The sequence below is a fragment of the Mytilus californianus genome, unplaced genomic scaffold (assembly GCF_021869535.1).
Source record: "Mytilus californianus isolate M0D057914Y unplaced genomic scaffold, xbMytCali1.0.p SCAF_3, whole genome shotgun sequence".
Lineage (NCBI taxonomy): Eukaryota > Metazoa > Mollusca > Bivalvia > Mytilida > Mytilidae > Mytilus > Mytilus californianus.
The window spans coordinates 79,576,248-79,594,029 of NW_026262679.1; the positions used below are offsets into that span (position 1 = coordinate 79,576,248).

Here is a 17,782-nt window from a genome sequence, read left to right on the forward strand (position 1 = left end):
AACATAATTTCCTACCACTTCTGTTCAATAGGGAAGTTATGTATTACATATAAATACATGTAAAACTCGTGTATCATTCACTTTCAACTTTAATATTTCTAGGTATGTTTGAAATTTGTTTTTCATTTATAGCATATATTTTTTTAATCTTATTGTAATTTTTCTTCGTGTGACGGTAACTTTTGTCTTTTGGTTTGTTTTTGTATTTGTTGTTGTTTTTCTTTTTAATTAATAATATACCCACTGGAAAATATTAATGTTTTTTTCTAAATTATGTTCTTTCAGTCGTGAGAGTCAATCTTCAAAATGAACACAAAAATCGCCATTTGTCTGATCCTTCCTTGTATCATCGCACTGGTTTCCTGTGCTTATTACCCTGGGTACTCTGGATACCAACAACCAAGACAGGTAGCTCCTTATGCAAACTATGCTGCCAATAGTTACCAGGGTCTGAAACAGGCTAGACTTTTTAACTACCGTGAGTACGAGTAACACTGGGTTCAAATCATACTCAAATAATATATAGTTATATTATATAGCCGGGATATTTCGTCAAAGGTTTAAAGTATAAAATATATTCAATTCAATTTATTAACGATAATTTTGTTTTATATTACGTATCAGCATTATCAGTATTATTATCAATATTCATATTATTTTATAAACTATAATCATTATCATTAATTTCATTATCAATTATTATGTTTATTATTATCATTTTACTTTCTAGTTCTCGGAGGATTATACTTCTTAAACCTGTTCAACTTCACTGGAAACAAAATTGCTGGTTAGAGAACATTTTCATGAGTTTATAAGGTATGTTGATTTAAGTGAATTTTATATTATTACTCCGCTCCGACTAAAAATATTATAGAAGGGTAAAAAAAGACTTAAAATTCAGACAAGAATGTAATTGGTTGAAGCTTGACCTCAGTATTTAAACTGATAAACAAAGATGAAAATCTATGCATTTTATACAATTTCTTTTAAAATGGAAAAGAACGGCTTCTTTGTCACGTTATACTGAAATTAATGTGTCTTTAATGCTTCTATCAAATCAAAAATTTATAATATAGTGTATGTTCATAGACACATTCAATTTTTTCACTGCAAAAGTGATCGTTCCTCTAAATATTCTTTATATTATAAGTTTGAAATTTACACGTAAAAGAGAGGAGAAGGAAACCAAAGGGACATTCAACCTCATAAGTCGAAAAATAAACTGACAACGCTTAAAAAGAAAAACAAAAACAAAAACAAACAGCAGTACACAAAACAACATAGAAAATTAAAGACTGAGCAACACGAACCCCCCAAAAAACTGGGGGTGATCTCAGGTGCTCCGGAAGGGTGTAAGTTACAAGTGAATTTAATATAAACGGACTCGAAAATTGATTTACTGTTTATGCAAATAACTTTCAATATGTTTCAAATGTTATACTCTTCATTATAGGTTTACAAGCAGTATGCTGTACAGTTATATGGTAAAGATGTATACCAGAGTGTCAAACGTCTTACATCAGATCAGAATACCTTATAGCATCGTGTCCACTCAGTTGTTAATAAAATACCCTGTGTAAAAACTTCAGTCCTGATGAACATCATTTCAAAGAGTGTATTTCCATAATCAAAATTGTCTGTACTGTAATGCCTTGTTTGTTTAGACAGTACTCAAACGTTATAGATGTTATTTGTATTACAATTGTGAATAAAAGATTTGTCTCTACCAACCTTTCTGTTACATTCTTTTGTTCCGGGTCAACCTTATGAATAAAATTGATGTCCTCATTTTATACAAACAAGTGACTTGATGATGACAATGTCACAATTATTGAAAAATCTGAAGATATTTTTTTTTATACAAATCCAGATTAGGTAGACTGTTCTATCTTAGTATAAAATATTCGTTTTCAATATTTTCGCATTTTTGAAGAAATTATTTTTTTAATGTAGAACAAAACGTTGGTAACGTTAACACCTCATCAAAACGTTTCTCAGTGAAATAAAAGTTCATTAAAACCACCATTAAATAGTTCTAAACGACATCGTACCCAACTTAATTAGTTACGAACAAGATTGGAATATACAATTTTTAAACAATAGTAGAAAGCTTAAGAACGTAACTAATAAAGAAAAAAAATGGACCAAAGGCCACTTTACAATAATGCAATACAAACCATCTTAATCAATCAAAGAAACAAAAATAAATTGGTCAAAGCACTTCAGAACAAACATTTCAAAAATGATCTAACAAATAAGTTTAAACAATAACATACCAAACCGTCCCTATATAGAAATACAGAACAAAACCTATGCAAGTAGAAATGAAGATAAATTTTAGAAAAGAATAAAGAAAAACACTACGTTATGAATTAGACCTTTCAAACGAAAAATTAAAATGCATTCGCTAAAATGTATATACATAAGCAGTTTTGGTCTACATAAATGATTTTAGAAAATCGAGCCTTATAATGACAATTATAGAGGAGTTAGGTCTAAAACCGAGGTAACTAACTAAGCTTCGTGGTTTCCGGTCCACAAAATGATTTCATGTATATATATTCAAAGACGTATGAAAGTAGTTCTGAATAATATTGCATCAATCTTATATACATTGCAATTCAGAATTCTATGTTTACTAGTACATAACAAATGGACGAACCTACAAGATATAACACAATAAAGCACAATTGAGACAAAACACAATTAAGACAAAACACAATTAAGACAAATCACAATTGAGACAAAACACAATTAAGACAAAACACAATTGACAAAACATTACGAGACAAATCAAAGTAACGTGACAAGTGTAAGTACCAACAAAATCCGACGTATGCGTACAACGAATTTAAAATACATCTTAGAAACATGAACTCCCAACATACCAGCGGAAGTGATAACCTTTGATTAATTCTGCTTCATACGAGTATAGAAATCATTCAACAACAAGCGGTGCACAAGTGGTGTTCATCTCTATGCCAATGGTATGTTGAGCGATCTGTTCAACGAGATTGAAGAAAATCCTGGATTACAACATTATTTTCTTCTGAGTACCTTTTCGTTTTGTGAGTGCGGTTCCTGGCATTATAATTTTATTTTCTAAAACCATGGAAGCACGCCTTTTTTCTTCTTTCATTAACCAACAACATATTTTTTAAGACTTTATGGGAACGATTTTTTAATTCAACATGAGGGTTGGAAACGTGTGGAAAAGTTACAAAATTAAAACTTTTTGATTTCAAAACATAAATCTTTGGAATTTTTAAAAGAAAACAAAGACATTTGATTGACACCATTAATAGAGATAGTAGATCTTGTAACATTTCTTCTGTAATCCCTCATTAACTGCTGTTAAATCAGAAGTATGAATTCTTATAAGAAGTTAAAGTTTTGAATCTTAGTTGAACGCATCACATACCCGGCTAAATTCTCTTAATTATGAAAAAAAAAACTTTCGTTTTAAATGGATTTGAGGTCTTCATTGTTGAAATGTCATTGGAAGTCAAGACAAACTTGTTATTCATAAGTATTATCTTTCCTCTCAGCTATAGCTGCTTAAGTACTTGTAGTGATTTCATGTGATCTGGTACTGGCTAACTCTTTTATCAATTAGTAAATCAAAAATATCGGTTTTAAATGTGAAAACGATATTTTATATTACAGAAGAACCAAGTAGTTGTATTCACTCTAAATAGATATTTCTCTCCTGCTTTGTGACCTTTATATTGTGATTTAGCACGTCAAAAAATCCGACCCACGTGCAAGTATAGTATAGAGCACTATGTGTATTCGTGTCAGGAACGTCAATGCAATTTTATCCAAATTGAGTGGCAGATTTTTTATTCTCTATATCAGACTACAAAATTTTAATTACTTTCTCATACTAGTAACCCCCTTCGTGGTTTCTGCGAGAATTCTTGAAAGGTCATGACCGGCATTTAAGAGAGCAATACTGTTTTGAGTATTAATATAAAATGAAAATAAAATTTGGATCAATTAACCAGACAATCATCCACCCTATACATTTCAGAAACACTGAAAATTTAAAGGAAGTTGAAAGTTTAATGAATACCCATTAGATATACTAAATTTAAGCATATTTACATAATTTTCGTCTCGGTACAATATCTGATTTAAAAGATGGTAGATTTATTAAGGGACTTCATTCTTTGGTACTGGACTGGTATCCTGTAACTGGGATCCTATTCCATGACATCAACATGTTATCGTCTTGAATATTCTATGGTATTTTCTGCTGGATGATAAGCAGCTGTTAATCGAATAATTCATTCTGAACTCAGTTATGTTATTTATAGAGTCAACTTAATGTATTTGAATTGTCTACACTCCGCGTTTCTAAACTAGAGGTTAGTTAACCCCCTTTAACTTGTCGTGCCAAATAATTGTTATTCGAAACACCGGGCTTTTTATACCGCCCACTTTCGTTCGGAATGCTTGAAATAAAGCGCTTCTTTATAAACAGTACCTTCTTTTCCTTTTGACGATAATATGTGATAAGATATACGTTGTGACGGATAAAGTAATGAAAATAACGCTTTTTGAATAAGTAACTAACCACGAAAAAACTGTAACGACTAACATGGTTTGTATAGGGTATTAATTAAGAGAGAGAAAATAGAAACCAGGGGAAACAAAATTTTCACATGAGTACATATCAAATACACATCATAACTTGTAACTTACATATGGTGGATTGTAGAAGGGATAATATAGTTATTATAATATAAAAATAAGGAGATATGGTATGATTGCCAATGAGACAAATATAGTCAACATTTCTCTAAATGTCATCATAAATATAAATTCATTGGGAAGTATGATTCCGCCTGCTGGAATTCTTTTAATTCACACTAAGGTTTTTATTGTAATGTTATTTATTAAGCGATCAAGTCTACAAATTGTCGTCTAGTCTTTCTATTGTTTATTCCCCCATTTTTTTTTTGTTGGGTTTGTTGTGGTGGTCTGGGGAGGCTTTCAGACTAATGACGAAGACTATAGTTATACTGTTGTTGTTAAATCGTTGCCTCTAGTATTTTTCGGAAAGAGCCCTAATTCGCCAATTTATAGTTTGAAAAAATAAAACGGATGATATAATTTTGGTCCACACAAACCGTTTTTTTTTCTGGAAAGGTCAGACAAAGTGTTTTTAAACTAGTTTAACATCCAAAATGTGTACATATCTGTCCCCAGTCAGGAACCTCGACATTTAGGAAATTTAGTCGATCTTTGATAATGTCTGTTAAATTTATTCACAAATTTTCTATAATCAGGACGATTAAAGGCGCAAATTCGTAGCCTAGTCACCGATTTAACTCAAATTCTTATATCTTATTCCAAATTAAGTTCATACAGCAAAATATTCAACCATTTCGAAAGTCATCGGACGTTTTAAATCTATCTTACAATTTTGACAAAAACATAGAATACGATTTTCTTTGTTTCAAACATTTATGAAAGCAGAATTGTGACTGCATAATATTTCGCTATTAGTAGTCACTTTGGTTCCATTTTGTCAAAATATGCTCAAAAACATCGATACTGTATTATTAGCTTGCAAGTTAATAGTTCAACTCATTTGAATACGTATTCATCAGACTTTCAATTTAACCCTCGGTTACGCATGTGTTAATCATGTTCAATTATTGAAAAGAAAATAATGTCAACAGTGGAAAGTGAAACTATGGAGCCACGGTGTAGATCCATTTCGTTGACCGATTCTGAAAACAAAAAAAAATCATTCTTACTCAGTTAAAACGATGATTTACATATATTTTTAAGCATTGACACGAAATCAAACAGATCGAAAAATCGCTGTTATACGATTGTTCGTGTCTGTTTGTTTTTTTCATATTCATATTTATGCTTTTATTTATATCTAGTCGTACAAACAATCGGCATTCTTCGGAGGTCATCTCGATGGTTAAATAGTTGGGGTCTAGTCTAACATACACTCGAAATACTGATCCATTATAAAGAATCCATGAATTATAAATTATTTCTTTTGGAGTTTTTGTAATTTGTATATATGTATTAGTATGTTATAAATCAAATATGAGAATTTGAGTCAAATCGGTGAACGTGAATTTGACAGCTAATGCCCCTTAAGAGCTTGACAAATTGTATAAACAGTTGTATGTTGTTGAAAATATCCTATCTTGTCTTTTGTTTGTTTGTTTTCTTCTTTTTTTTTGTGTGTTTTTGAGTTGTTGTCTCATTGACATATAACCCAGGGATGTAACCAGAGTTTTTTTAAACTATTTGAAAGAAGCAGTCAGTTTTTCGTATATTAATATAACTTACAATTTGTGAAAACTTTTTCCAAGTGAAATTCAAATTAAAGATATGGTAACTTAATCGAATTTTCGTTTAAAACCATTAAAAAGAGAAATTCGAAAACGTGCAAATTTAAGTATGCTGCGTGTCATTTTTATAGGCACTTTGATAAAGATAACCGTCAAATATTTTATATTTTAGCATCAAGTCTTGTTATATCCGATATGAGAAAAACCACTCTCTTCGTTGGTACATATATATATATATATATATATATATATAAATACGTCAACAAAAAACGGTAAAAAAAAGTACGAATTATTTTGTTAGTTTGGTAGTAAAAGATATGACAGTGTTAATGAATAAATATGAAACTGAGCAGTAATTAATGTATTAACAGTGTTACATTTTCAAAAATCGTAAGCACAGAATTATAATAAAACACTTCATTCTTTTTCAAACACATCCTCCCATCATAAAATAAGGTTCACTGTAAATATTTCTTTTGCATTAGCGGTACATAAAACACTCGAATGCGGTAATGTTATTGTCCGGACATTCTGTAATGTTGTCGATTTACAGACATAATTTCTTACGACTTCAGTTCAACAGGGAAGTTACGTTACATATAAATACATGTACAACTCGTGTACTATTCACTTTCAAATTAAGTTCTTTTAGGTAAGTTTGTAAAATGGTTTGTGTAGGACTTTTTGAAATATTTTAGAGTAATGACAGAATAAAAATCCTTGGTTATCTATCTCTTTTATTTCTTTTAACTGACGAAAAAAAAGCAAACTAAACGAATGATAAATATTTTGGTGCGCGGGATGAGAATAAATGGATATTTATATACAATGACATGTCAAAGGTCTTTTCGATAATGTGATTATTTGCGCATTTTCGACTACTGATTTTTTAAGGGTTTTACTATTGCACTTTTTTCTATTTATGATTCAAGAAGAAATTATTATATGATCATTGTGTGTTAACATGATTGCGATGAGCATTGCATTTTCATCTTTATATCACTTGTCTTCTGAAATGAGAAAAATATTTATATCTTTTAATCAAATGCATGAAACCTAAACAAAATAACCATTTAAAAATATGCTTAATTTCTTTTTTATTTATCCCTTTTAGCTGTGAGAGTCAATCTTCAAAATGAACACAAAAATCGCCATTTGTCTGATCCTTCCCTGCATCATCGCACTGGTTTCCTGTGCTTATTTACCTGGTAACTACGGATACCAACAACCAAGACAGGTGGCTCCTTATGCAAACTATGCTGCCAATAGTTACCAGGGTCTGAAACAGGCTAGACTCTTTAACTACCGTGAGTATATCTTACACTAGGTTCAAATATTGTTAGAATAATGAAAGTGGTTGGGATTGTAGAATATCACAAAGGAAATCGCATTAGTATCAAGAATGTTTGTTATATATAAGATTGAAAGATCTCAAGTCAAATATAAAGAATACAGTAGCTGAGGATTCTTGTCATTTATTTATTTAATCATTTGTTAAAATTACGAGAATAAATCTATTTGAGAGATGATATTTTAAGAATTAAAATGGGAATCTTGAGTTTATGGCTTTTTAAATGTTTATAAGTATGAAATCTAACTAAAGTTTAATCTTAGTTACTTTAAAATAATTACGCAAAAATGTACGTTTAACACGGCGTCTCAGACTTTATAATTTTTCTCGTTATTATTATTATTATTATTATTATTATTATTATTATTATTATTATTAATAATAATATTTTGTATTTGATTTTGTAGTCCTCGGAGGTCTGTACTTCTTAAACCTCTTTAACTTCACTGGAAACAGAATCGCTGGTTAAACAACTTTTTTCACAAACATCAAAGGTAAGAAGTTATCTTATTTGAATTTTGCATTTGCCATTTCAACGTGAAAAGCTTTCAAGGGTATGTTGACAGGGACCGAATTTGGCGTGCAATTTGCTCCAGCTTGTCCACAGTATTACTTCAAATAAAAAACGATAAAATATGATCATTTTACATAATTTCTTAAAAACAAAATAAAAACAACCTGGCATTTCAAAACGTAATAATGTATTTATTGTAAAATTTTCCTACAAAATATAACATATTAAAATACTTAGTAGTGTTTGAAAGCAAACTTTATTTTTCACTGTATAAGTTGGCCTTCCTGTAAATGTCATTTGTATATACACATGTTATAATGAATAATTAAAAAGAACGAGAGGCTGTCAAAATATGAAAAACCGAAGTTTTCTTTTCATATATTAGCGTCATTGTTAAAAGCAATCAAGGACTATAACTCATGAACGACAAAAGTGAAAATCGTAAAAACGAATCTTGACCTGCATTATGCCAAAAGAAAAAAGTTAAAATTTGAACGGGATTGCCAAGCGTTCTGAATTTATCGCACAGAATTTACATTATGTGCCTATTTCCAATCAATCAAGCAACATAATTCCAGAAAGGCAAAAGTATAAATCGTCTATATCAAACTTGACATCCGTTTTATCATCAGTAACAACATATTAAAGTTTAAACAGCATTTTTTTTCATTTTTTCTCAAAAAAATTGCACGGAAAGGACTATTTCCCAATCAATCAAGGACTATAACTCAACGACGGCAAAAATTAAAATCGTCAAAATCGAACTTGACCTTCATTTTGCCATCAGTGACAACATATTAACATTTGAAAAAGCATTGGTTGAACGGTTCTCAAATTGTTGAACATAAACGATACAAAGTACCATTTTTCCCAATAAATCATAACTACCGAACTCCCGAACAACAAAAGTGAAAATTGTCAATATCGAACTTGACTTGTCATCATCAACATCGTATCAAAATCTGAAAAGGGTAAACAGTTCCTAAGTTATTACACAGAAACAGATGTAGCCGCCTGCCCGACCGATAGTCCGCCGTCCAATCAATCATCAATAACAGTCGGAAAATCCTGTTAACGCAAATATTTTACATAAACTTATGCTTATGCATTGGTTTATACAACATTCTCTTTCCTCGCTAAACATGTATTTCTAACGTATTCTTTTTATTACAGGTTAACAAGCAGTACCTTGCACAGTCATGGAGAAAGATAAAAGTGTGTTAAAAAAGATTTCACCGTCAGTTTAGATTACCTTCTGTAAACTTTGTTCCATTATTTGAATCTGTTCGTTAACAAAATACCTTTATTTGTTACATTAACACTCCCGGAGACTTCTTTTCAAAGAATGTATTCCCAGATTAAAAACTGTTTGACTATTCAAACCCTTCATTGTTTTACATAACTTCTGTTCGCCATTTTATACCTAATTGTGAAATAAAATCTGTGTCTTCAACCAATCTGTTTGTTATATTTGTGCTTGGTTATATCAATCTGCTACATTTTAATGTCTTATGGCCCATCACAAATTTAACCAGAGTAACACGACGGATGTCATCTTATTTGTTTGCTTGTCTGTATGCTTTTTTTTTATGGTCAAGTCTGTCTCGGTCGTCGACATTTTTTTTATTGCCGCCTATGCTATTAAGGATTAATAATTGTATATACGATATGACAAGCACTGATTCGTCCCGAGTTTGAAATTAAATAAAAAACAAAGATTTGCCATCAACACTAAAATATTACACAATATAAGATAACCATCGATGAGGTTCCCGACTTATAATAGCCACATTAATGTAAGTCGGGTTAAACTAGTTTTTTGAAATCTCAATCATCCCTCTTTCCATGACCAGTTGACTAACAGAAGGTGGATGAAAGAATGTTCAACAACAAAAATTAAAAGGGAATTAGTTCTCATAACTCTCAACTTGATTGATAACAAAACACAACTACAAAAAAATTACAAACAATAACATACCGCATCAAAAAATATTCAAGGTTACTAAAGACAAACTGCTAATTTGAAATCATGCGATTCTACACCGTCTAATATCGGTAACTGTGCTTCATAGAAGATATCATCGTCATAAACAGAGAATTAAGAAGAGAAAGATATGATTTTAACGATATCAGGTAACAATCTGTACAGAAATTAAATGCACAAAAACAGAAGAAAAATTTTATAATTTCTTCAACCTATAAATAAACAAATTAATGTTATTTGAAGAAAAAAACGCCGTGATCGAAGATCAGCAGTATCAATATAACTATTACCAATAAATATATTCAACCAAATTTTAACAGAAAGAATTGATTCATTAATTCATTGTTGTTTGCTGAACGCCGTAACACAGATTTGAAGGCAGTTGTATGTATAATATTCAGTACCGTAAAAAGCGGAATTCTGAATTCAATTTTTTTTTATAGACTCATGCAGATGTAAATATCCTTCCACAATAAAACTTATAATGTGAACAAATTTGTAAATGTTTTGACAAATGTAGGATCTTTTTATTTCTGTTTTTGATAATAGAGATATTATATTCATTGAAGTGCTGTAAACACGCCCATATCGAAAAAACTGAGAATTGTACACTTCATGAAAAAGAGCTAACAGAACATCACCATAAATAAATTCAATTATCGATAGGAAAGGAAAAGTCGTCCCATTTATCACAATCTGTTTAAAATACAGATCCTGTGTTCAAGCTTTGCTGACCTTGATCTATATTTTAAACAGATTGCATTTATCATTGATTTTGGTACCCAAACTTTCATGATAATTTTTTTTAAATTCAAAATCCAAAAAGAACAGTATTGTGTTGATAAAAATTAGACTCCTATGCCCTTTCTCGTTGTGCAAATATTTGAAATATTCGTTTCAAGCCATTTAACCCCCAAACCTATTTCGTTGAAAGCTTAACTTTTTAAGTAGTAACCCGGTAATGAATCGAGAGGATATTCTAAAATGTACATATTTCATCATTCCTTTTAAGTAAATATTTCAACGCTCCAGAAATGTTATTTATGTTTGATTGAATTCGAAGTAATTAAAAATTCATGCGTTTGCATTTTAACGTGATTGAGACCAACAGAAACGATTTAGTTCTTTTAGAAGTAATAATAATTGTATTATATTAAATAAATATTGGAAACTTTTTTTTCTCAATATTCACATCTTTCTTGTACAGCATGCAGGACAACAGTTTTTGGGACTGTTGGACCGGTGGTGATTTGTTAACCACAAGCATGCATCGGAATGGATATAAACGCCCCCAAAATTTGATGTTTACTTTTTTAAGCAAAACAAAATCATACCAGTTATAAACTGTATTTTTGGATAACAACTGGTTTGTTTGACTTTCATTTTTCATCTCAGTCTATGCATGGCTTCGAGTGCAAGCTTAGATTTCAGGCTATCGCTTAGACTAACAATTTGTTTATTCTTTAGGCCAATAAAAATAACTGTTGTACGGGAACACAGTAAAATAAGTATAAATAAAAATAGATGTTGGGTAAACGTCAATGAGACAAAAAACCAACGACATAAATAACGAAAAGACATCCAGGGGGCAACGTACAGTCTTCAACAATATGTAGACAGGTGTCTGTTGTGGTATGTCAAGCTCTCAAACTGTCACAAGTCTGAAGAAACTGTATGCGCTTATTTATCGTGTAATACTATGCAAGAAAAAAGCATTACACCTAGTGTTAAGATATATTGTTGCAATATATTGAGGTTTGCCAGTGAATTGATATTGCAAACGCATGTCTGCTAGGCTGTCTGGGTAAAGGATGCTTACATAACATACGGGACACAGTTTATATTTATATCTTCCTTGATTATAACACTGAACAAGTATATTCGTCTACCAAGAACTGAATGCTTTGTATAAAGCAACTCAGTAATTTATGGGCTTTATTTGCAATATATACTTGACATTTATTGATTGTGTTATAAGACACAAAAATACACACTATAGTGCTTTCATCGTGTAATTTTCAATGATAAATGTTTGACAATTGACAACGGTATAATGAGACTTCCTCATGAAAATAGTTTATGTTGCTTGGTTAAACTAATACTGGTCCCCTGTTGGCGTTCTTTCAATCTCATTAGTACTTTTTACCATTTGTCGTGGTCCACCTCTAGCCGTTGCTAATCCTTTCCGGACACTATCTCGAGCTGACAACGTCTCGTCTTCTCCGTGTAGAAAGGTTACCAAATCTGAAATGAATAAAGATACAATTTCACTTCTAAAAAGGTTGCAAGTTGCTGCTTCATATCAATATTTTACTCTGGATATTTATTGGGGTTAAATACAACGATATCGACCTCTTAGTGGACGTTTGATGAGGAACTATTTATTTATAAGTTCTTGCATATTTTTATCATTCAAGAGCAAGACAATTTCATTTCGTTTAAACTTGAAAATTTGGGAATGTTTGATTTAACAGAAATTGCACATTAAGACTTTTTGGTTGCCTGGCAAAACAGAATATTCAAACAAGCTTTCCAATCATACAATATATTCCTACGTGTTTGGTCCTGATACAGGGTTACTTTTGAAAATTACTATCTTCTTAATTTTCTGTTTATATATACTTCATTAGCAAGTAAAAACAATGCGGCTTGATAAGTTAATGAACATTTTGTTCGTACCTTTTCCATCTAATATTCCAGTTCCTGATGTATCTATTGCGGAAAGCTCTGTTCGAATAAGATCAGCTTCCGTTTTATTTAAAGGTTCGCTACCTGCGTTTTGCAAAGCATCCATGAGATCGTTGAGTGGAATTTTCAGATTTCTCATATCACGTGATGGATTGTCAGAATATCGTGAGAACAAAACTTCCAGTGATGAAAATAATCTGTTTTCCATTTCATCTTTAGTATTCCATCTATTCTTCATCCATGATTTGAATTCGTAAAGACTAATTCCATCGTCTTCAAATAAATACAAATACATATATTTTTAAATACATATTTGCAACCTTTTTGTATTTTTTATTCAGGTAAATGTCGTTTCCCCTCTTCCACTCTTAATTTTTCACCCCTTATTTTGAGATTGCGATAAGTTACTTAAATATTCTACAGTAGCCGTATGAAAATGATTCCTAGTAGTTATAGTTCAATTGTGATGGAAATATCTACAGGGATCATATCTTGGAATTTATACTGGTAATTTCTTGTAAACGTTGGTCTCGTTTCTCAATAAACAAATCATATAAAGATGTATAACAGCGAAGAGACATTTGAATGGGAAACTATTTTTAGTAAAGCTTGATCAGAAACAGCCCAAAATTGGTGAATGCGTTTTTTAATTAAAGTACATACATGATAAGCAAACATATGATTTTATGTCAAAACCTGGTCGATCAACTATATTTCTGAAAAAAAATCCTGCTTTTTTTCAAAGATGTTCACACCTATGCACATTTGTTTTTATCAAATTTCTTTATTTCAGTACATACCATTGCCGTCTTTGTTGTGTTCAGCGTATATAGATTCGATAAAGGTGTTGGTTGGATCAAGGTGTAAACCACGTAACACAGAGATAAAACCCTCCTTGGTGAGTAACCCAGAGTCTGGATGACAGTACATGTAGAACAACTGTTCAAGACCTGGATAAATAATATAATGAATAATCTTTACATATGAAACTGCAAGTGATTTTGCTAACATTAAGGCTAAGTATGGATTTGAACATAACGATACACGCCTTAACTAATTTTCGCATTTTTTGCGCGTCATCTGCATGCTCCTGTCCCAGTGATACATATTTTGCCGCAAATATTTGCATATTAACGAGTAATATTAACATAAAGAATTTGTAAGCATTCGTGAATTTGAGAAAATTTTAAACCAATAATCAAATTTATATCAAATCAAATCAAATCAAATATTTTATTATTCCGATCAGGGTCCCACAGGGGGCATTTACAATTAACAATTATGATAGTATAAGCAACAAACATGAGACATTGTACAGTATATAACGTGACAGATATTATAATAGACAAATGAAAATGGCATTAATAACAAAAATACATTAAAAGTACTGTTGAGTATTTTCCCTCTTCCTTCCTTATTACCATTATTATTTCTATGTCCAGCAGTGCAAAAATAAAAAAAAAATAAAAAATATTAATAATAAAGTTTGAACAAACTTAAATTATTATCTATAAAGATGGAAATTTGTTCATCTGCAGGAGACACCAAGGGACGGTGCGATAGGCAATAACAGCAATCCTCCCCGTGTCAGAAGCAGATGAACAAAATAAATAGAGAAACTGAATACGGTCAATTAACAAATATTTTTTTTTTGAAAAACAACAATTGCTAATTATGCGAAACATGTCATATAAATCTGTATTTGCAGTGTTTAACCAGGTAAATACACAACTCTTTTAATACAGTTGACTGGTTCTCAGAAGACAGCAGCCACAGCAATTTCTCTTGGGAATTTAAGTTAATGAAATTGGGACATGATTCCGAAATAATGTGATATAAATGGTGTCTGCCTTCGTTATATTCTGTGCAATAAAAGAAAAAATGAACTTCATCTTCAATATTACCAGAGTTACACTGCTGGCATAGTCTAAGGTGTGGAGGAGTACCCTGGTATCGTCCTATTTCAATCTACTTACGCTCTTTGTGTTCTTCTGGAACGTCGTCCTCCTATACAAAAAGAAATTATGAGCACTGGTGACTTATAAACATTAACTTTTTAACATATAATGTGATACTATAAGTATTAATGGCATATCAGTGGCGACGGAACATATAATCGAGTGGTCAAGATTTGAACACTGCCGAAAAAATGCCTATAACATATATCGGTATATAAGTGGCAGTTTCAAGTAAAATCGTGAATTTAATGTAATTCTAAAAGTTCATATATACGATGTCTAATGAATTCTTGCATTTTGTTTTCATTAAATATTCTTAAAAAGGAGAGTGGGGGTAAAGTATTGCTTCACTTTTGATGTTTCAATTTGTTGAAACATTATCTTAATTTTCTTCATGTTAATATTCACCTCTTAGTTAGAAAAAGTCAATGGATGTCGGATGTGAAAGAAAGTTGCCGCCGTTCAGATATATTCCATTTGGTTCGATTCATATTTTGACTGATCTAGTGAATGCTTTATATGAAGCATTAAGTTTGCATGGTCATTAAAGTTGACTCAGTTGTATCAATTGTGTTATGTAACTGTCCAGAGTCAATCGAACCGCAAGGCTGACCGGTTTGTCATTGATCCACAAGATCACTCGTGTTCAGATAGCCATTTGCAGTGGAATCAATAGAATTGTAGGCTGTGTTATTCTAAACAAGGGTTGTCTAGTTTGATAAGCCATGATCAGGTCGATTGACTCAATCATTTCAATTGCACCATTGAGATCAAATTGTTCAAATGAGTAAAAACAACTAATCTAGAAATAAGATAAATAAACAATTACCTGAATTAAAAGGGTTAATTTCAATTGCTTCATGCAGTGGTATCAAATTAACTCTGGCGAGTCAATTCAGATAACCTTATACATGTTATAGCCAATATAACAAATCGAATCAACTGAATTAGATCATATATTGTAAGCGTTAAAGTAGTAAATTCAAGTCGGTTAATTGTTTAAACAATGAAACATTTATATATCGAATTTGGGTGAGGTTTTCGGAGGCAATTCCACAGAGTGACCATGTAATATATCTTCATTTGAAAAGGTTACTATTAAAAGATAATATGAAAGAATGATTTGATATATAATTTGAAAAGCAGTTCCTTACCATTTTTTGTTGTGTAAGTCCCTGGATACAACGAATATCTTTAACTAGTGACCCATGCTTATGTCACAAAGACAACAGAAAGAATTTAAATACTTTTTAGAATTGGTATATGCACCATCGCTTTCATAGTGCTCAATTACAAACTTAGTATCGGAATACATTGATTAAATCTGTAAACATTTCATTGAATATTTAATATTCTCTAAACCTTTCTATGTGTGTGAGTGTTTATGGGGTTGGAGGAGGCAGATCATGTGTATTATTCCACCGTTACTGGGGTTGGTGGAGGCAGTATGATACGACCGTTACTGGGGTTGGTGGAGGCAGTACATTATACGACCGTTACTGGGGTTGGTGGAGGCAGTATGATACGACCGTTACTAGGGTTGGTGGAGGCAGTATGATACGACCGTTACTAGGGTTGGTGGAGGCAGTATGATACGACCGTTACTGGGGTTGGTGGAGGCAGTATGATACGACCGTTACTGGGGTTGGTGGAGGCAGTATGATACGACCGTTACTAGGGTTGGTGGAGGCAGTATGATACGACCGTTACTGGGGTTGGTGGAGGCAGTATGATACGACCGTTACTGGGGTTGGCGGAGGCCGTTTATTATACGACCGTTACTGGGGTTTGTGGAGGCAGTATGATACGACCGTTACTGGGGTTGGCGGAGGCCGTTTATTATACGACAGTTACTGGGGTTGGTGGAGGCAGTATGATACGACCGTTACTGGGGTTGGCGGAGGCCGTTTATTATACGACAGTTACTGGGGTTGGTGGAGGCAGTATGATACGACCGTTACTGGGGTTGGCGGAGGCCGTTTATTATACGACAGTTACTGGGGTTGGTGGAGGCAGTATGATACGACCGTTACTGGGGTTGGCGGAGGCCGTTTATTATACGACAGTTACTGGGGTTGGTGGAGGCAGTATTATACGACCCTCACTGAATCCAAGGAATCTTAGAAAAATCAAAGAGATGTGGTATGATTACCATTTAGACAACTATCCACCAGAGTCTAAATAATTTAGATGGAAGCAACTATATGTCACAGTATGTCATTCAGGTATGAGAAAACCCCATACCGCATACTAAGCTTTAAAAGACCCCGACATGACAAAATGTGTCACAATTCAAAAAAGAAAACCAACAGCCTGATTTATGAAAAAAACAAATATTTCAGACAGTAACCAACGACTACCACGGAATTACAGGTTCCTGACTTTGGACAGACACATAAAGAATGTGGCATGGCTAGGTTGAACATGTTCCTTCCTTCATGTGCTCATTTTTTTTAAATATTCATTAATATCTTAACGTTGTTTTTTTTTGCTTATTTGATGTGTTTTGGTCACATCCATACGATATTAAATTAAAAACAGCAATAATTTATATATGCCCCTCTATATCTATAAGAATATAGGAACAGCATATATAGACGTGCGTGGTGAAAATAGTCTTTTTTTTATTAGTTGTTAGTGGCTTTGAACTAGCTGTCAGTAACTGCGAGTACTCTCAGATCTGTACTTAGTGTCTTTTTGTTGTTTGGATGTACAAGTACCCGGCCACGTCCACTTGTATTTGTAGTATTTATATTTTTATCCATCTGATGAGTTAAACCTCTTTCAACTGATTTTTATAGTTCGTTCTTATGATGTACTGTTACACCACTGTCCCAGGCTAGGGGGTTGGGATCCCGCTTACATGTTTAACCCCGCCACATTCTGTATGTATGTGCCTGTCCCAAGTCAGGAGCCTGTAATTTAGTAGTTGTCGTTTGTTTATGTGTTACATATTTGTTT

General features: G+C 32.1%; 1 protein-coding gene and 1 long non-coding RNA gene across 3 annotated transcripts; one reads left to right on the top strand and one right to left on the bottom strand.

Moving 5' to 3' along the window:
- The first annotated feature begins 278 nt into the window (after window positions 1-278).
- LOC127735146 (uncharacterized) lies at window positions 279-9,648 on the top strand. Of its 2 annotated transcripts, XR_007998138.1 has the most exons (4): window positions 279-408; window positions 7,564-7,633; window positions 8,085-8,171; window positions 9,365-9,648. It is a non-coding gene; the product is annotated as an uncharacterized LOC127735146 (long non-coding RNA). The 2 variants fall into 2 exon arrangements; XR_007998137.1 differs by lacking the exon at window positions 279-408 and having other exon boundaries at window positions 7,440-7,633.
- Window positions 9,649-12,055: 2,407 nt separating this feature from the next.
- Window positions 12,056-16,075, bottom strand: LOC127735140 (uncharacterized). The gene is made up of 5 exons (XM_052245228.1): window positions 15,976-16,075; window positions 14,840-14,870; window positions 13,664-13,813; window positions 12,855-13,136; window positions 12,056-12,419 (listed from the first exon to the last, which is right to left on the bottom strand). Exons 1-5 carry the CDS (start codon window positions 15,976-15,978, stop codon window positions 12,271-12,273), a joined length of 615 nt encoding a protein of 204 aa, XP_052101188.1. The 5' UTR covers window positions 15,979-16,075; the 3' UTR covers window positions 12,056-12,270.
- Between the last annotated feature and the right edge of the window lie 1,707 nt (window positions 16,076-17,782).

Excerpts from the sequence above, each read along its gene's own strand:
- LOC127735140 (XM_052245228.1), bottom strand. Across the intron at positions 13,137-13,663 it reads ACACAACAAAGACGGCAATG|ACGATGGAATTAGTCTTTAC; the intron begins GTATGTACTGAA and ends ATTTATTTGAAG. Across the intron at positions 12,420-12,854 it reads TGGAATATTAGATGGAAAAG|ATTTGGTAACCTTTCTACAC; the intron begins GTACGAACAAAA and ends TATTCATTTCAG.